Source organism: Sebastes umbrosus, chromosome 21 (genome assembly GCF_015220745.1).
Source record: "Sebastes umbrosus isolate fSebUmb1 chromosome 21, fSebUmb1.pri, whole genome shotgun sequence".
Lineage (NCBI taxonomy): Eukaryota > Metazoa > Chordata > Actinopteri > Perciformes > Sebastidae > Sebastes > Sebastes umbrosus.
In genome coordinates, this window is record NC_051289.1 from 18372399 (window position 1) to 18393065 (window position 20667).

At 42.7% G+C, this 20667-nt stretch overlaps 1 protein-coding gene and 2 long non-coding RNA genes across 3 annotated transcripts in view; 2 read left to right on the plus strand and 1 right to left on the minus strand.

Annotated features, from left to right (window-relative positions):
* scospondin (subcommissural organ spondin) overlaps positions 1-20667 on the minus strand; it is an 87110-nt gene that overhangs the window by 26746 nt on the left and 39697 nt on the right. The window contains exons 70-101 of the mRNA XM_037756813.1: positions 19879-20049; positions 18562-18732; positions 18365-18444; positions 18109-18278; positions 17926-17972; positions 17205-17405; positions 16123-16293; positions 15340-15540; positions 15120-15228; positions 14772-14992; positions 14244-14396; positions 13922-14088; positions 13359-13504; positions 12834-13054; positions 12563-12598; positions 12135-12299; positions 10394-10606; positions 9740-9907; positions 9349-9483; positions 7799-8036; positions 7516-7668; positions 7370-7416; positions 6964-7134; positions 6548-6724; positions 5888-6043; positions 5223-5347; positions 3651-3790; positions 2974-3020; positions 2647-2889; positions 556-717; positions 272-388; positions 39-177 (exon numbers count right to left, since the gene is read on the minus strand). Of these exons, the coding sequence (XP_037612741.1) occupies positions 39-177; positions 272-388; positions 556-717; positions 2647-2889; positions 2974-3020; positions 3651-3790; positions 5223-5347; positions 5888-6043; positions 6548-6724; positions 6964-7134; positions 7370-7416; positions 7516-7668; positions 7799-8036; positions 9349-9483; positions 9740-9907; positions 10394-10606; positions 12135-12299; positions 12563-12598; positions 12834-13054; positions 13359-13504; positions 13922-14088; positions 14244-14396; positions 14772-14992; positions 15120-15228; positions 15340-15540; positions 16123-16293; positions 17205-17405; positions 17926-17972; positions 18109-18278; positions 18365-18444; positions 18562-18732; positions 19879-20049 (4861 nt within the window). The remainder of the gene's footprint in view (positions 1-38; positions 178-271; positions 389-555; positions 718-2646; positions 2890-2973; positions 3021-3650; positions 3791-5222; positions 5348-5887; positions 6044-6547; positions 6725-6963; positions 7135-7369; positions 7417-7515; positions 7669-7798; positions 8037-9348; positions 9484-9739; positions 9908-10393; positions 10607-12134; positions 12300-12562; positions 12599-12833; positions 13055-13358; positions 13505-13921; positions 14089-14243; positions 14397-14771; positions 14993-15119; positions 15229-15339; positions 15541-16122; positions 16294-17204; positions 17406-17925; positions 17973-18108; positions 18279-18364; positions 18445-18561; positions 18733-19878; positions 20050-20667) is intronic.
* Positions 5518-20463, plus strand: LOC119480504. Its single transcript, XR_005204943.1, has 3 exons — positions 5518-5607; positions 11267-11269; positions 20449-20463. It is a non-coding gene; the product is annotated as an uncharacterized LOC119480504 (long non-coding RNA).
* On the plus strand, positions 16187-18268 carry LOC119480503. The gene is made up of 3 exons (XR_005204942.1): positions 16187-16340; positions 17902-18023; positions 18128-18268. It is a non-coding gene; the product is annotated as an uncharacterized LOC119480503 (long non-coding RNA).

Sequence of the window (20667 nt, forward strand, 5' to 3'; positions counted from 1 at the left end):
CACATCTAAAAATAAAACTGACAGAAAGCTGTTCTCACCAGGCGTTACAGTCCACAGAAAGCTCCTCTTTAGGGATGAACTCCAGCGTCCCGTTGCCCGATGGGACACCACAGCGACACTCTGTCACTGGCACACAGTGGCCGTCCTGCAACAACTGTCCCTTCGGACACCGACAACCTGAGAAATGAAAGACAAATTAAGTTAAATGGAGGAGAAATATATAAAAACAGACTCTTTTAAGTTACTGTTCATGCTGGAAGTCATAGATTACCTGGGTGACATGCTCCTTGGAGACACTGCACATGCTCCCATAAGTCAGTGCAGCTGCGAGGACACTGATTGGCACAGCTCTCTTGGTAGGTCCGCCCCCTATCCTCACAGCGCTCACCTAGGAAACAAGGAAAATCAATCTTTCCCATTTTTCACAAATAAAGAAATGAGCGAAGCTCGGAAAGCTTGTGTGCTGCAGAAAGTGACAGAAAGACTCGCTTGGCATGCAACAAAGGATTTGAACCCACAGCATCATATTTTTGACAGTATGTAAATGTGGAGTACCTGGGCAGAGTCCGGTGTTGCAGCTCTGGCTCTGCGTCTGTTGGCTCTTACAGCGGGGTCCTGGAGGAGAGGCCAGGGGCTGTCTGTAGCGCTGCCGGGTTCCACCGCTGCAAGGCTCTGCGCAGACTGTCCAGGCGCTCCAGACACTCCACTGACACAGATCTGGATGGGTAGAATGATTATCACAACCAGCATCAACTCTGTTCTCGTCCTAATTATAATGACCGTAATTATCATGATGGCTGCTGTAATAACTTTAATTGTTGTAATCATCATCCACGATAACAAAAGCGTATTTACTGTTTGTTGGACTCGTGTACGAGCATACTTGAGCTGGTGAGATGTCTGATTTATGTCAGAGATAAGAGTTTTCCTAGTAAATGAAACCACTGATAATCCTCACTGAGCAGTTTTAGATATCTGGACTAACTATGATGAAGTACAAGACTTTAAATGTTTGACATGCAAATTAAACCTAAGGTCCATTGGGCATAATAGTAAGTCAGAGACATTCATATCCAAAGGGGAAAGGCCAGAGAAGAATGGAGGGAGTTGAGTTCAGGATGAATCATTCTTTGCACACACACACACATAACACAAAATCCAATCAGCCTTACAGAAACGAGAAATGCACGATGCCATTTTTCACTGTGGATGCAGATTACAAGCTCTTACACTATCTACTGTTGTTAAGTATTAATCTGAACTGACACACAATAAATATTCACAGGAAGAACAATAACAAACCTGGTACCACATTTTAGATTATTTCTAGAGATTCCAGATCAAAAATCATAGTTTTCTGTTTCAAATGTTCCCCAAACCATGTATTAACATGTTCAAATTACCCATTTGTGCTGGAAAACTGGGTGTGACTTTCTGGCAGTTTTCTAATCTGGAATGAATCTTACTTGCCGGATCGAGACTACTTTGTGTTGATGAGTAATTCCACATCTGAGTGAACAAAAATTACATTGAGTTCCCCCAAGGCTCCCTCTAAAACCATCTCCCACTAGTTCAGATTGTGGAAAACAAAACATCCGATCGTAATTACGTGATTTGAACAGATTTACGTATATAACAATATCACCGGGTGTGAGAATACATCTAGAATGAAAGTATATCTCAGCAGGATATAGAAAAAACTATCTATGGGTTATCTTTAATGGGCTCAATTACTGTAATTGTGCCTTCAAACGTCTCTCTAAGAAGTCAAACAGGCAGCTGGATGTCAGAACACCGCTGCTAAACCCTCACTAAAACTAAGAAAGTGGAAAACGACTCCAGTTCTCAGGTCTTTGCTCTGCTTTCCTGCGTGTTAAATAATAGTAATATTTTACTTTATGTTCAAGACCTCTCTGGTCTTCTGGGACAGGTCTGCTTACTATTCCCAGGGTCAAATCTATACATGTACAAGCAGCATTCACTTTTTAAGCACCTATCACCTGGAATTAACTCTCACAAAACATTTTAATATTTCTGTTTTCAACTGTCCTTTAATAAATTAAATCCTGAGCTATTTATTCACATCTCTCACTGGAGTGTTCCTTTCTTCTGTTTGTTCTATGTTATTAACTTTTAGCTTATATTTATCTTTTATTCTTTAAAATCTTTTTATACTGTGTCTTATACAACTTGTCTTGACGCCTTTGTATGTCTCATGTAAAGCACTTTGAATTTCCTTGTTGTTGAAAGGTGCTGTCCAAATAGATTTGCCTTGCAGTGAGTTCCACTCATATTTTGATATTCAAGTATTTCCCTCTCCTCCCGAGAGAAATCACACTCTCTGACCCGATCCGTGATTCATTTTCTCTATAGTGTCATGCTTGTCTAGCTCTGACTAGTTCACTGCGTTGTCTGCATACACTCTTTTGATGGGAGCAAAGTATCAAACAGCTGCTACATGCTGAGGGGAACTCGGGTGGAGCAAAACCATCCCCATCATTACTTTCCCTCACTTTGGAGTTGAAGGAGCAACTGGAGCTTGACAAAGGCAGACTGAGGAACTGACTGCATGTCTGGACTGAGATAAAAGACTCACTTGGCTCCTCTGTGAACCCCTTTTTTGTCCTCTTGGACGAACACCATTACCTCTACAGATGTTAGCATCTGGACAGAGCCTCTCCTCCGACAGTGGTCCTGGACATTGGCTCTCCTCCTCCTCTCTAGAAACCGGAAGACCAGAATCCAGGTCCAAACAGGCCCGGAAACGCCTCTGGATTGAGACCATCTTACTGCCGCTGATGACTCCTGCTTGGGAGTCGTTGTGCTGCGAGGAGGAAGAGGGGACACAGGGAGAACAGGGAGTCCACTCCGACCACTCGCTGAGGATGACTGAAAGAAAAAAACAGGGTAACAGGATGATGGCATTATTCAACCAGGAGCTCTTTACATTGTCTCATGGCCCTCCTTTCTTACCTTCACACTCTCTCATGTCACACTGCAAAGTTCCATCATGGCAAAGGCTGGAGGATAGGACAGCCAACAAAACAGATTACAATCACGACAAGTCAAACAACAAGTCAAACCGAGTCATAGATCCCAGACAAACAGAGAACAAACAAGAAGTGGATAAAAAGATAAATAGCAGAGAATGATTGAGATGCAGCACAGAGGCACAAATACAGTGGTAGCCATGGCAAAAGTCCCTCATACTGCATTTATCCTATTTAATGCAGTGCTTGGCACTGCAACAACAGTATTAAAACAGTTGCAACTTGTCATAAGTAAGGGATAATGTACAGCGAGCCGGTCATTGTTGTGAAAGAATCCCCGACGCAAAGCATTATCCCGCTTATTACACGGAGAAATCAAATATTTTGACACAAAAACGGTCTGCCAGAGTCCGACATCAGAGCTGCGCCCATAGCAACGGTCTGTTATACATAGCAACGGTCTGCTATAGAGAAATTACAGGCCGCAGAACGCCGTGATTGACCATTCAGAATGGAGTATTCAACACAGCCGTGTAATAACTTAGTATATACAAGTGTTTCTAAAAGTTGAAAACTACTTTGGTGTAACAGAGGGACTGATAGAGAAAACATTAGGCCCTCTGCCACAGCTCCATATGTTCTTAAGAGCCAGGGTCTAACCAGGTACTGCAGCCTATGGTGACCGTGGCCCCCTGAGGAACAGTGACAGGTGTGGGTGGTTGTCCTGAAGCCTGGTGCTGCAGGTGGACGCAGCCACACTCCTCTGGAGGAACACAGCTACCGTTCTGCTGCAGCAGGCCCTGGAAGGGAAAACACACAAATTCACAAAAACAGAAGAACTGAAGCAGAGAATCTGCAGCCCCCCTCGGCTTTACGGATCTTTATACACCTTTTTCTTGGGCTTTGCAGACTTAATGAAAACATAAACATTCTAAACAGGCCCATTTGTAGTTCCTGTTCCAAAGGTTGTTAATGCAATATCTGACAGGAAGTAAACTTTGACCAAGCAGGTGAACATAGAGACCAAAACCGAGCTAATAGAGAGTAAATATGTGACTCACATTCATCAGGTGGACATAAAAACAAGTCCAAATGAATGATAATGTTGCTGCAGGATGTGTAAATAATAAATGTTTGCCAACAAGTTTACTATATCAACTCTGTGTGGTCAATGACGTATACTGTAAACGTAAGCCATGGTTGTTGAATGAATTATGGTTCAACAACTCTGGTGATCGGCTTCCTGTTCCATATTTCATTATCTCGCCCCCACACTGATGCTGTATGGGCGTATCATCAGTCTATCTGAGAAGATTTTTGCCATAAATCAAAGCTGGAAGCTCTCAAACTGGGCCAAACAACATTACAAAATTGTCATCACAGCTCCTATCAAAGTGATGTATTAACAACAATATTTAGCACAGCATATTTCAGTTCCTAAACTAATGCCAGTACATTTTTTGCTCTTGTCTCATACAGACACGCACATAAGGGCGGCTGTGGCTCAGGTAGAGCGGGTCGTCCACTAATCGGCGGTTAGATCTGTCTCTCCTCCAGTCAGCATGTCGAAGTGTCCTCGGGCAAGATACTGAACCCCAAATTGCTCCCGAAGGCTGTGGTATCGGTGTGTGAATGCTGACACGTCGTGTAAAGTGCTTTGAGCGGTCAGAAGACTAAAAAGGAGCTATATTAATGCAAGTCCATTTACCATTACATAGAGTCCAGCAATATGCAACTATTTACACATGCAGACTGCAATGTTGTCAGATCTATGTTCCAAAAATGTTTGTCACTTACTCTACATTGCAGTTATAGAGTTTGTAATAAGGAGAGGGAGCAGAATGTTTTGACCAGACAGAATATTTTCGTATTGCTTTCTTCTACATCAAGTGTATTCAGATGTAAAATGAATATCTAAATATAGAATGTGCACAGCGAGGAGTTCTTGCCGCTGTGATGAGTGAGACAGACAAACCAATATCAGCTTGTTCACACAAACACATCAAAAATGTGCCTTTATCTTTATAGTATAAAGATTTAGTCTCACTGTGTTCATTTTCAGAAACAACAATCATGAACACTGTGGACAATATTTCACGTTTTGACATTTCATAGAATGATCCAATTCAGGTTTGCTTTATTTGGAGTAAAAAAAGTGTGAGGGTGATTGATTTGAACATAGTGTATCCTGTATCCTGTACTAAAATATACTAGGGCGAATGAAATATTTACCTGTGGGCAGTAGCAGCCAGGTGTACACTCCCTGACACCTAAACACAGATCTCCGTGGCCCTGCAGTGCACACTGCTTCTCACAGGGCGCACCACATGCTGAGTACACAAACGGGGCTTCACAATCTACAAACATGAGAAAAAGAAACAGGAAGTAAGTCATGGACAGAATCAACATGCACAAAATCAAACACACACACAATCATATGCACGTACTCGATCAAACGCATTTTGACTAAAAAAAGGGTGCTTGATTTCCTGTGTATCTATTTTGTACGGAAGCCCTGAGAGGCAAGTGAGAATAAAATTCTGGTAATCCGTTTTTCTAAGTCTTATCTAAATTGTTTTCTCTCCTGTGTTTATGACATAAGAACAGGTGGAAAAAGGTGATAGTTTTTTTCCCCACCTGTTTTCACAGATGAAAAATGATTTTTTAAGGAACTTAGAAAGATGATCCTGGCAAACTTTTTTCAAGTCATAAATACAGGAAACAATTTAGATCAGGGTTCTCACTTGCCTCTCAGGGCTTCCGTAATTGTGTGTGCCGTTCTGCATAAAAGAAATAATGAAGTGCACCTTTGGCATAAGAACAATGACATGATCACAAACAAGCCTCTTTGTTTACACAGATTCATACACACACTTTTACCGTGGTGGTTAACTCACCATCACATTGACTGAGACTGCATGTCCTGCTCTGTGTTTCAACAGGAGTGCACTGTTGTCCCCTGGTGGCCGGGGAGAGAGCTACACGGTAGCGCTGCTGCCTCGGAGACGCACAGGAGCACTGAGACCAAACACTCCACGCTGACATGGGACAACCTGCAGAAGAAAACAAATTAACAAAACTGCTTACTGTTTAAACAAACACGTCCTGTTATTTGTGATTCACTTAGAATCTGTGGAGCAGGACTTGTACTTATGTAACCCAGAGTTGGTCCCAGTGAGTCTACTGCTAAGTAAATCAGTTCATAATAGATCTATTTATACATTAGGTTTTCCTCTTTTACAATCAGTATAAAGCTGTCTTACTGGTATCAACTACTAAAGTACAGTTAAAGCAGAAACAAAAATCCAATCAGCAACCATGATGCACTAACTAACAACAACAGATGGTTCAATCTAACTATTCTAACTATAAAATAAATCGTTGAAGTTAAGTATCTTATGAACTCATTGTGTTGTCTTCACCAATTAAACTACAGAAGGGAAATGTTTCATTGTACAGCACACACAGGGCCTCCTGCTATTTCACTCTGACCATCGTCAGTTTAATACCAAGCTGACCACAACCAAAAGTAGCACGAGTTGAGTTTTTGTCTGTACCTGGACAGGGCTGTTTGTAACACAGCTGGGTCTCCTCTCTGTTCCTCTCAGCCTCAATCTCAGCGGGACACGCTGCATCTCCTCCCTCCTCGCACACACACACCCTGCGCCGCGACACAGAACCTGCGCCGCAGCTCCGGGAACACGGTGACCATGGCGACCAGGGGCAAAGGTCATCTGTAGACAAGAGAGTCAATATGATCAGGGCCAATGTGAACTGTATTTACTTACTTCATGATCCTGTTTCGCTCAGATCCTTATTCCAAGATTCTACACACAGTTCATACATTATGTATTCAAAAATTATAACTGGAAATGATGCGTGTCTATTTTTTGGTAATATATATATTCATAGCCTATACAGTAGATGGCTATGAATGAATGAATGAACATAAATGTGGCATTTTTGAACAAACCCAGACAAGGAGGAGTGTGACAGTCCTGTGTTTCTCTGTCCGGCCCGCTGCAGTGAGACCCGTTGTTACGTGGAGGGGGGTTGATGCAGGCGCGGGTTTGAACCTGTGTGCCCCGACCACACGTCACCGAGCAGTCAGACCACACTGACCAAGGGGTCCAATCACCATCCACTGGACACAAAACACAGGATTTGGTCAATCGACTCTTATCTTACAAGGCGACTTAGCAACTTTCTTGTCATAATGTATGATTTTCCCAGTTACAGGTCAAACTGATGTGTATACTCTCTTTCATTAAAGGTAAGCTAGTAATGTAAGCTTGCACATTTGCAACAGTGCTCATGTTATTCTACCACATTAAGCCGACTTCATTTCCTTTGTCTTTACAATAATTGCAGTGACGCACCTCTGCAGTCGATGTCTTGGCAGTAATCTCCCTCTGGGGTGCACGTGCTAGGAAGAAAAAACAAATTAGAGTGTGTCTGAAACCATCCTTATTTCCTTTTCACTGTAAAACCTTTTTATCAGCTAAATGTGTGCATCCGATCTCACCATTGTTTACACTCGCCCTGCAGCCAGGTGTCACCCACTCTGAGCTCCTGGTCGTCATGGAGACAGAGAGGTGGGCAGGGTCCTGGGTCGCAGGATTTATGCTGGACTTCCTCAAACTGGCAGTCTGCTCCTTCAGACTCTGGGATCAGCGACCTGACACACACAACATCTGGTTTACTGTACTGCATATTTCTCATTACAAAGAAATACATTTCCCTGAAGAAGGTGGGAATTATAGTTTTCAATGAATAAACAGGTTATTTGTGAGTTTCTTTCACCTCACCTGTATCTGGTTCTCTGGCCCTGCCCACAGGAAACGCTGCACGACGCCCAACTGGACCAGGAGCTCCAAATGCAGGCGGCCTGGCAGCTGTGATTGGTGCAGAGGAGCTGTCCGTCAGAGCAGCTGCAGTTGTTACAGTCCACCTGATGCCAGCTGCCAGCTGCCCAGATCTGTCCCAGTGAATCCACGCAGTCACACTGCCACAGCTGCACACACACCCCGTCCTGCTGCAACTGGCCTGGACACACACACACACACACACACACACACACACACATTAGTTAGTAAAAAGAGAAATATTTTATTGTCTAAAATCCTGAATGTCCCGTACCATCATATTCACTTAGCAGTAATGGCCATAACTTTAATACTAGGCATGCATCAAGAGGTTGTTTTTCACTTCCTGTTTCAAGATCATCAGACATTTGACATTTAACAAGTAAAACATTTTTTAAAAAGAGTTTAAAGACATACCTGATGATGGCACAGAACATCAGCCCCTCTCCAAATACGGCACGTTTTGCTACATAATCTGACTATATGATCATTAATGAGGAACTTAGCTTGGTTTATTTATATTTCGGCAAATGTATACACTATTTCTTAATGGTGCTGCTGTTGTTTTTGAGCTGTATCAAATGTTTATATGTGTGGATACTTTATTTTTGTTTTATTGTCGTTGATTTATAGATCTTTTTTTGGGGGGGGGTTGGTTGTAGTTTGCTTGTTTTTCTTTGTTTTTTTAGTTCCTTCCTTTTGCTTTGTGTTTTAATACCTTGGTAGTAATTAATGGGGATTCCGGGTGAATAAAATAAATAAGGGGTTTTATTAGGCCCCATTATTACATTGCAGCAGCTGATTTAGGACCTTAACTACCTCTGAAATACATGGCACTGAAAACCCCACATGTACTTTATTTAACTACATACAATGGGTTCATTATCCACAAAAATATTCACCTACCTCTACATGTATCTAGCCATATCTAGCCATGTAGAGTGTTTTAAAAAAAAGGGTTTTATTTGTCCTGGTTTTGAGATATCTGTCAGAATTTTTTGCCTCCAATACGATACAGTTGATGTGAATAAAACTCCATCTGTGCTGCTCACAGAATTGAAAAATTACATTTAAATAACGCAACATCTATTTTCTAAAGAAAATCCACACACCTCATTATGAACAGTTTTGATGGGGACTCTTCTTTGTTAGAAAAAAAAAATATTCCTAAAAGGACGTAGACAGGATTTTAGAAATACTGAGGTCATTCCCAACATCCTCAAACATCCCCCAAAAGCAAACCTACCGAAACCAACTACATGGTTAGATACCAAAATAATCAAGTTTTGTAATTTAGGTGAACTGACCCTTTACTAGGTTTATTCGAACTTTGGCTTAACGGCACCCAGTGCACACCTGCACACACACACACTGTACGGTGCTTATCTTTTTAATACCAGCAGGCACAGAACCTTTAGGGAACAATCCCTCAGATATGCACACATACACACATGCAGGCTTATCTGTTAATAAAATAATAGCAGCCTCAGTACCTTTAGGGCAGCGACAGCCGGGCTGACATTCGGTGTTGCCCTGGCACTCTATGCCCTGCTGGAGGTCTGAGCAGCGCTGTGGACACTGGTTGGCACACAACACAAACTCCTGGCCCGGCGGGCACCCTTTCTCATCTGACAATACACAAACAGAAGGTCATGAATTTTTCCCATGATGCTGCAGGCATTTTTTCTTTGCATAACGTGCCTCACCAACAATGCTGATCACACGCTGTGCTGACTTTTTGAACACAAAGATTTACGTAGAAAAGCAGCCATGTACTGAATTAACGAGCATAGGATGAGTTATCTGTGGGGTCATAGCAATCTAAACTCAACAAGCGTGTGTGTGTGTGTGTGTGTGTGTGTGAACTTGTAGGGTCTGTCTCACCGCAGGGTTTGGTGTTGCAGGGTTTCACCTGGTTTTTCTCTCCTTCACACTTCTTCCCTCCGTTCTTGGGCGGAGGGCTGGAGCAGGAGCGAGTGCGTATGGAGCGGCCGCCACCACAGCGCTTATCACAGCGAGACCAGGGACTCCAGCGAGACCAACCTCCATCCACTATAGCATCCACACACACACAAACATGAATATAAGCACAGACATAAAATATGATACAAGTGTTTTTGCATGTTTTATAGTACAAATCACAGACTTTACACAAAATGATCATTCCAGTTTATCACAACTTGGTTCTTATTTTCATATTTTTGGCCATGACTTTGTGGTCATTTCATTAATGGAAAATGAGTTCACTAAAGCACAATAAAATGTAATCGATTGGGACGGGAACACCCACATTATTACCTAATCTTGAGGGCTAATCTTGTATGGCCCTGAGTTAAAAATCTAGTTTTAAGGCCTTTATTATTATGTACATGGTGCACTTTACTCTATAAATGTGTGCTTAATCAAGTTATGACAAACTGATTACTAATTACCAACTAATACAAAAAAAAGAAAAATGCTGAGTGGGTGGGAGACATTTGAGGGTGAGGGGTCATTAGGGGCCCACAGCTGACTCTGCATGCCGATTGGTTGGCTGACCTCTGCAGGGCTTGATGTTACAGAAGCGATGCTCCAGGTTTCCTCCCAAGATGTCCTCACACCAGGAGCCGTTGGTCCGGGGACTGAAGAAGGTTCGGAGCCTCTGCTGCTGACCCACTCCGCAGGACCGCGAACAGGAGCTCCACTCCGCCCAGTCTGTCCATGAACAGTTCCTCCATGCGCAGTCTGGCCCCACACATACCTCGTCTCCATCTGGAAGCACATTACAAAAGACTGTAGTAGAATATCTGTGCAGCTTAGTCTAATTAATTGTGATGCTTTGGTTTAATTGCTGGTATCTCATCTCCTTTTCTCAGTAATATCGCAATATCTATTAATTAAAGTGAAAACGGTACACAAAGCTCCTTGTACTGCAAACGCATTCACATCAAATGAGCAGTTTATTAAGCTTAAGTATAAGTTTTAGTTGAAACCACAATAATAACCTATACCTTACTCTGTTGCGTGTGCACACACAGACACACAATTCACCCAAACGCACATTCAAACATGGTATAATGATTTTTTGTGGATAGTATTCCCGTTTGTTCGTGCATACTACTGTTTACCCCCTCCGTTGGAATAAAAACTTCAGATAAAAATCAGACGGGAAAAACTTCAGCTACCTACTTCCTGGTTAGATTTGAATAAATCAAATCTTATGTACAAATAAAACTCCATAATATTCTCAAACAAAGCTAAATAATACAACTAATCTCTCCTGATGTCTGTGCTGATCAGTAAATAAAGCAGCAAGTCCATTAAAAACAATCTGCTCTGTTGTCTCTGAGATAAGCACGGTGAAAAATGACAAACCAAGCCGCAGCACAAACAGTCCCACACAGCAAACCAACAGATGTTAATGAAACTCAGTTTGTGTACAGGGTGTTTTTCTGGGGGAATGCTGAACATTACTACATCATGTGCTCTCTCTCACACACAGACTCCTAATATCTGAATAATTCATCCTCTGTTGTCTGATATACGTCATTAGAAGCCGCTTTCATCTTATCACAAATGTCTTTTTGTAGAAATGTTATCGAGCAGTGCTTTGTTTAATGTTTACACAGCAACCGTCGTTCACAACCGGGAACTACAATGCTCTACTATTAGCTACTGAAGTATTGGTGGTTGAGTTTCTTTTTAAAGATATAACAGGATTACAATGTAAGCAAGCAGATGGTGTAAGGAAACACTTGGCAGCAGATGTATCGCAAAGTTTAACTAAATTTCGGAAAAGCGCAAAAGAAAAATGTTTCCATCCGCTACGGTTATGCAATCATTAGGAGTTGGTTCATTGAGATAAGCAGTAGGTGGTGCAAATTTTCTAGTCGAAAAACCATTACACCATTTCAGAAGAAAAGGGCACAGCAAGATTTTTTAAGAAGATTTATGACATCAATATTTCTCATATATGTGTTTTTATTTATAAGACCTTTCGGGTGGGAATATTCCTGAACAGTTCAGGTCCATTCTTACTCAACCCGTCAATCTCTAGATCTTCATCACCCTAAATTTCTCACTAGTAGGGGTCAATTTGCAATAAGATTTAGGGGTACCAAATTATGGAGTAGTTTTTCCACATCTATCAAAAAACTGTTAATCTATTAAATGTTTCAAAAGTTGCTTAAAGGGGTCATTCAATTGCTGTTTTGTAATCGCTTTTTCCCATGTTGTCCATGTAGTGGACGGAAACGCACCTATAAACAGCAGCAAAGACAGATAATGTGAGTGGTCGTACCTGAACACTGGGGCAGGTTACAGGCCTTCTCCTGGTGAGAGCTTCCAGAGCAGGGGGGTCTGATACACTGTCGATGACGGGACTTCATGGCCGGGCTGAGAGCATCAGTGCAGGTCTTAGTGCAGGGACTCCATGATGACCACGGAGAGAAGCCAGCGTCCTCATCTAAAGAAAATAGAGGAGGAAAGAGGATGAAACAGGGAGATATATCATTTAAATGATTTGTTTTGTCTCATGAGGGAAAAAGATAGTAGCAGACAGGGTTTAAAATAAACGTAACAAATCACAATACCATGCAAATAGATTGCAAAGGAAGCAAAAAAGACATGAAAGATAAAAGAGAAAAAGTAATTCAGTAAAAAATATTGTAAATGAACAACGGAGAGGACTCAAGCTGGTATTAAACTTTGTATGAAGGGATACTTTACCTGGTAAAACTGGTTCTTCTGTCGGACCAACAATAACTGCCAACAACAAGCAACAATTCAATATCAGTACAAGCTCCAACATTTAGTATTGTGCACAGACAAGCAGTTTGCAGTATATACTGTCTCTGTTATTTATAATGGCTACAAATGAGGGATACAGAATAGCCCTGTATGATGAAATTAGATTTATAATTATATTCTTTTCCTCCATCCCTTAACACACCCATTGCTGTACATACAGTACCTACTCTACCTAAATTAGCTCCTGTACCTGGGCAGTCAGGTGCCTGGCAGTAGGTGGTTTCCTGGCGTGGCCCCTGGCAGTCTCTTCCTCCGTAGCCTGGGGCAGGATGTGTGCAGACTTTGGAGCGAGTCTTTAGGCCCAGACCTCCACAAGACAGCGAGCAGGGGCTCCAGGAGCCCCAGGGTGACAGACCGCCATCAACTGGGCAATGCTCCAAGGAACAGTTCCACCTGCCATGTTCACAGCCGCTGCAGAACAGAGGGGAGGATATGGAAGCAGTGATGACGATGATGATGGGAAGGTTACAGCTTTAAAGTCAGAAATGTGGACTTGGGGCCACCCTTTTGCAAATACATGGTATAGTATGTGCTTTTAATTTGATATCCTTTTAAAGGTCTTAAACTGGAATACCTTTACTTACTTACCTATTCTTTTTTTTAGACATTGTAGGAACCAACAGATACCCTCTAATTGTCCAGCAGTACATGACAATGTGTGTCTTTAGCAGTGTATGAAATATAGCTGCAAATATTCCCAAGATCTTCTGCTCACCAGGTGCTGCATTCATGGACCAGTGTGTCTCCGGACTGAAGCTCCTCTCCCTCAGAGATGTTATGGAGGAGCAGAGATGAGACCTGCGTGACAGAAACACTCTGCAGAGAGGCCAGAAACTCTTTGTCCACCAGACAAGGACACTCCTGAAACACAAACATTACAATCACATTAGATGAAAAACATTTTTCCAATGTTAAAGCTACTACGAGGATCTACATGTCTATGTAGAGCGAGCACGAGCGTGAGCAACAGGACGCTGACTTTCGTTGACTTAACGGCCACAGGTGTCGCTGTTAACAAGCAATTTCTGATTCTTACATAGAGTCCCTTTAAATAACAATTTCAATGGTACATTCATTTCACCACTGTAAGTCTGTTGGAAGACTCGCAGTGAGTACCATTGGACTTAAATGCAGTAATGCTCACTACATTGTTAGGAAATGTGTTCACTACCAAACTTTTGTCCTTTTGTGTTGCAAGCTTTAATGTTAGCATTGTTCAGATGCATAATATGAGTATCACGAGTCTATCAGAAGTTGCTCAGATGGCAGGGAACCCACCTGCAGGCAGACACCTTGATGTTGGTAGGTGTGCGGGGGACAGTGGCAGCCTTCCTCGCAGCCATCGGAGTAGCAGCCCTCCCTGCCGCTGACCTGAGCGCAGCTGAACGGACAGCCTTCACCTCGTTCACACTCCCTGTACAACCTGCCAGGAGGGCAGCCCACTTCTGCAAGATGTCAGCATAGAGACACAGATTAAAGATATGCAAAAAACAGTCTGCAAATGAGAGCTTTTTCTAACAGGTTACCCTGGATCTCACAGTTCATATCATTTTGATGCCAGCGAGACAGATATTCTAATCTACAGGGAACCAGGACTCACCGAGGCAGACCTGGGTGTTGCAGGTCTTGCTCTGACGGCTGAGGCCGCTGCAGGGCGGAGAGCTGCAGAGACGAGAGCGGGACTGCTGTCCTCCACCACAGCTGACCGAACACACAGACCACTGAGACCAGGGGAGCCACGGGCCCACAGAGTCTGGGAGCAAACACACACTGAGATGTGACACGACGGCACGTACCTTCAATTTTATTCCAAAGACTGTATATTTAGAACCACTCTTTATGATTTTTTTGTCATATTTACCATACTTTTATCAGTATTTCCAATATAGCAATAATAAGATTCTCTATAAATGCAAGGAACAAACATCTTCTCCATAAAATTTAAGGAACATATCTACAGTTTCATCATTCATGTGATCACTGTATTGTTCGATATCTCATTTTGCAACAGTACATTACATGTTACCACATAAATATACAGTAGGTAAGGACTTTGCTCAAATTTCTGAACAGCTGAAAGTTGTATTTGAGTCTAAAAACTCAAGTTCTATTGGCCCGACAGGACTACCTGTGCACAGGTGTATGTTGCAGTCTTTCTGCTGTTCAGCGACTCCCAGGCAGCCTCTCCCACTGCTCTGAGGCGACGGGTTATCACACTGGCGTCTCCTGAACTTGACTCCTCCTCCACAAGAGAGCGAGCAATCAGTCCAGGCCCCCCATTGGCTCCAGCCACCGTCAACATAGCAGCCGGGGACTGATTGACACTGCAGAACCCCGGCCTCGCATGAACTGCGAAAAAAGTGAGAAAGACGACAAACACACACACAAAAAGAAAGGAAAATAAAGACATTGAAATTAAATTCTATATTATATAAACTGATCTTATTACAATAATCTAAATGTTGGAGAGCTATACCAGTTTTTGCAGTCACTGATGATGCTGTCTCCAGGGTTTGCAAACTGCCAATCAGATCCACCAGGCCATACCCATGATGCATCACTGGAATCTAGCCCGAATGTCGTTACTATATCAGAAACAAACATCTATTGATTAGACTAGTCTCTGCTTACAGTTTACCAATACAATGTAAACACTTCCGTTAGCAGTTTTCACATTATCAGATTGTAGATCTAACCAGTAGCAGAGCTGTTGTGGTATTTGCAGCGACACTCGTCCCTGGCCACACACACTCCGTCCTGCAGAACCATATCACCCGGACAACCGCAGGTCCGTCTGCATCCAGGGGAGTCCAGGCACTCTGTGTCACCATGGAGATCCGAACAGGAGCGAGGACAGGGTTTCCCACAAGGCCATTCTTCCTGGCCTCCACCACAGTCTGCAGGAAGTACGGTTTGAAGAGAACGAACACATAAGAGTGGAGTGATGGGTTTTATGGTCTAGTATGCTTTGAGAGAGTTTGTGGCACAATAAAAGCAAACTTCAAACAAGCCAATAGATGGAAAATTGGAAACCTCCACGGGCTGAGGTCGAGTACTGGTCCCCAAATGTTTGTCAGCCTAATGAAATGAGTTAGTGTTCTTGTGTGTGCAGCCCTGTTAGTGCATCTTAGCAGTGCAGGAGCCTGTTAACTTTCTGTTTATCATTCTGTGGACATGCACAGCACCGTGCTTCCCAGGGCACAGAGAGTTCATTAATCTTCCCTTTCAGGCATTTATAACAGGCCTTTTTACTTTTTTTGACTAAAGGAAAATAGTCTTTCTCCCAGTCTTCACCACCATGGACAGATATAGAAATGCTAATGGAATCCACCTTGTTTATTTATTTATTTCCACATCTTCAGAGCTCACATTTCACTCTTCATTCCACCTTTTCATCCAGTAACCTCCCTTTTGAAATGGTACACGAGTGCTTTTCAACATAAATACGCAATCAATATACAAGCCTTTATTATGCTGACCTGAGCAGATGGTGATGTTGTCATGGCAACCGCTGCTCTGCCTGCTCTCTCCAAGACAGGGCAGCCCACCGAACCTGGCGGGAGGACTGTTACACTCCCTGGTGCGAGTGGACGACCCGGCGCACCCATCACACTCCGACCACGCTGACCAGGGACTCCACGAACCATGGACTAGAGGGAGAGTCAGGAGAAGAGATGAAGAGAGAGACACAAACAAAGTATGTGTGATAGGAAGTATTGTTATATTTGTCTACCTGTAGAGAAGGACATCAAAAGATGATAAAAACACAGAGACATGTAGATACAAAGAAAAGAAGCAGGAGAGGATAAATGGAGGAGATGAGAAGAATAAATTGAGACAAAAACAGGAGTGAATGATATTAAAACACCACTTTAGAGAAAAACCTTATGTCTAAAGGAGTGACTGACTAATGGTACATGTCCACAGGATCCGTCCTTTCCACGCTTCCCATTCATTGTCTATGTAAGCAGCCGTGCAATGCATTCTGGTAACGTGGCGGTGCGATTCGAGAGAAGGAGCGTCATAATGAGCGTTCCTCATTTGCTTAAAGTTGAGGTCTAGTCTACTTTATGCAAATCACGGGTGTCCGACGCAACTCGCCGCCTCTTGAAACTCCCGAGAATCTTTTAAAATAAACGTTGTCGATCCAAAATAAAGACAGATTTAACAACGGCATGGCTTATTTCTCGCCTCAAATGTTTTCAGAAACACATTTCAGTGAAATATTTTCATAATATAAGAAAAGACAGTTTCCAAATGAGCTGCCACGTTGTTTCTGGTTTGAAAGCTTGGAGCAGCAACCCACTGAGGGAAAGCGTTGGTCCAATCAGGTGCCAAGTGTGTCTAGTGGCAGCCCACCAACGGTCCAATGCTGGGAAGCGACGCGTCCCCTCACGATAAAAAAACGCCATAAGGGATCTGGAACCTGCTTTCGTTCTCCAGACATATAAAATACTAGTATCTTGGGGTAAATAATTCTATTCAGATTCAAAAAACATCTTAAACTTGATCAACTGGCTTTAGCCTAGGTTTTGTCATTAGGAACCAATGATGGTGATACCTGGACAGAAGGTGATGACAGGGCAGGGCTGTCTCTGGATTTGAACTCCGACCCCGTTGTGTATTTCCTGTTCTCCAGAGCAGGCCGCTCCTCCAGCCTTGGGCTCAGGACAGCCACAGCTCCTGTAGCGGGACACCGACTCTGCCCCACAGGTCCTGGAGCACGGAGTCCACTCGGACCACTCACACCAGCCGCCTGACACTAGAAACACACAAAATCGACATTTATGGCCATCCCCAGACGCCATTTCCACATGCAGATTTTCTTTTAATCGTGAAGTCGAAAAAATAATCTTTTTATCGTTTTTCGTTTGCGAGTTTAGTCAAAGAAAGAAAGACTGCACGCAAGTTAAAAAGTAGAGTTTGAAATGTTTTTCGATCATGCATAAGTCCTGGTAAATGGACTTCCGACCATTCAAAGCGCTTTACACTCCATGTCAGCATTCACACCCATTCACACACACATTCATACACTGATGACAGAGGCTGCCATGCAAGGATCTAATCTAAATACTCTGAATAAATACTATTTACATTCACGCCTTGAGGAGCAATTTGGGGTTCAGTATCTTGCTCAAGGACACTTCGACACGCAAACTGGAGGAGCCGGGGATTGAACTGCTGGCTTTCCGACTAGTGGGCGACTCGCTCTACCTCTGAGCCACAGCCGCCCCGTTCCACCGTTCTAACACATACAGAGCCTTGCAGCTGGTCCCACTCACCTGGACAGGGGTCTCTGGTGCAGTTGAGCCTCCCACCCTCACAGGTGCTGAAACAAAGAGGAAATACCAACATAATTATTCTCCTGTCCCTTCTTTCTGTAAGTTCCCTTGTTAAATATAACTGTGGTGTACATGCATGTTCAGCATGTGCTCCGTGTGTGTGTGTGTGTGTATTATTCTGACCAGTTGTTACATCCATCAGGGGCTTCAGTGGTCTCCCCTGGTTCCAGCCTGTGTCCAGTGTTGAGGTCCATGCAGGGACAGTCTTCTCTCTCTACGCACACTGTCCCGTTAGCAGACAGGACCTTTCCCTCTGTACAGTAGCACCCCGGCTCACATTGCCACTCGCAGTGCTGAAGGACGGGAAGAAAATGATCATCACCAGAACACAATGTTAAAGTAAAACCAGTGTTAATGGATGGAAACAGGAGATACTCACAGCCAGGTCATCGCAGGAGCGAGGGCAAGAGGGACCACAGCTACTGAACACTGTGCCTGGGACCTGCGAGCAAGGCGCCACTTACAACACACACACATAATGACAACCTGTCAAAACACTGACATAGAATCAGCTGTATTGTGAACAACACTCATACTCACAGCCTCATCTACATTGTACACACTGTGTAAACGTACCTGGACAGTGGTCAGTGTTACAGGCTACGACCTCAGTTCCCAGCCCCTCGCAGTAGTTCCCCTCCCCCTCTGGACTGGGACTGTCACACTCTCTCCTCCGACTTCGAACCCCCGCACCGCATGACTTGGTACACTGCGTCCAGTTACTCCACTGACCCCAGCCACCGTCACCTAGAAAGAGCCAACACATCATGATGAAATAGTTAAAAAAAAATAAAACAACTTCACCGTAAATAAAGCTTTGTCAATTCTGTTTATATCTGGTCATATTTAGGAGCTGGTAAATACATGAATCCCTATTGAAAGTTTAAATGGCAGCGTGAACAAAAACAAACCTCCATCCAAAAGAGTTATAATTTTGTTTACACTAAAAAACAAGAGTTTAACGTCTTAATTTACATTTTTGTTTTATATCGATATCAATATTTAAAGAAAGAAATTAATGAAAGAACGATGAGAAACTTAAACTAGTTCTGGTGCTTTAATGTAAGCCAAATCTGAAATGTCACCTTGTGGACTCATCTAGATCACATGGACTTTTTTTTCTTAGAATAAAACTATAAAGACAACGTGGCCAGTAGCTCTATACTGTGTGTTTATTGTTATGAATACTCCTGTGGCTTACAGGATGTCCAATTAAATTTTTTCCTGACAAACAAAAACAACAAATTATTTTTGCTCACACTGCTTTAAGATCTTGTGGTCTGACTGCACTTAAAGTTTGAGTTGTCTGGATGCAATCCAGTCTAAATGTGCATACAGGCAAAGTAAAAAAGACGAGGAGTGTAAAATGTATCGCCACTACATTTAACTATCAATAGAATGTCAGTCAATACAAATGAACACTGTAGATAGACACTAGTTTGGCTAAGTTTTTAACAAATCGTGTGTGTATATACAGTAATATACTGTGAGTTGGATTATGTTGACTGGTCTGCTGGATGTGGAGGGGCTGTCTGAGTCAGTGGACGGGAATTCTGGAGTGAAAAGGGCTATTTTTCATGTAGTCTACTTGCTTCTTGTAGGATGTATGATTTGCAATAGCTGCGGGACAATGGAGTTTAACTGACAACTTCATTTTTTTCTGATTATCTGATTGTCATGAGCTTGTCTTGTCTGAGACTGTATTTCAGTCTTGTACTGTTTTATTCTGTAATGTTACGTTATGTCATTCTCTGTGTGTGTTTTTGTCTTGTCCTGTTTATCCTTGCACTGTCACATTGTAAGTGTGCTTGTGGACCCCAGGAAGAATAACTGCTGCAATTCTGTAGCTAACGGGGATCTTAATAAACTAAACTAAACATAAAACAAACTCACGGTCACATGGCGAGGCGACACAGACTTCGTCCTGTCTGTGAGGGCCCAGACACGGCAGGCCACTGCCAGAGCGCTGGGGGCTGGAACAGAACCGGTACCGGGACTGGAGACCCGCTCCACACGACACCGAACACTGACCCCAGGGAGTCCACACTGACCACTGGCCATCAACTGGAGACAGTGTGTGTGTGTTTGTACGTGGAGGAACAGAACAAAGATACAGCGTGGAACAGTGAGGTGAAATAGAAGGAGAGTAGGTAAGGAAAATTGCATGAAAAGTTAAGTCGCACATACATTTGTGTAGACAGGATTTGAATGAGAGATTATTGTCATGCAAACTACTGTTATGCAAACTATGTGGGAAAAAAATGACCTGATATGACAACTATGGAAGCCCTGAGAGGCAAGTGAGAAAAAAATATTCTGGTGATCCGTTTTCTAATTCTGATCTAAATTGTTTTCTCTCCTGTGTTTATAACTTAAGAACAAGTGAGAAAATGTTTTACCAGGATCATCTTTCTAAGTTCCTTATTTTTTTTTCCCATCTGTGAAACCAGTGGGAAAAAAAAGTTTTGCCAGGATAATGTTTGACAATTTGACAAAATAAAGTGCAGGTGAATGTTTTTTTTTGTCAGGATAATTGTTTGTTGTTAAAAGTATTCATTTTTTCTTCCAGGTGAGTTTTAATTTCTCAATGTAATCTAAACACAAGCTACATATATTGTGTGTTAGAAAGTTATGTAAATTAAAACTTTTTTTCCCCACCTGTTTCACAAATTAACTTTTTTT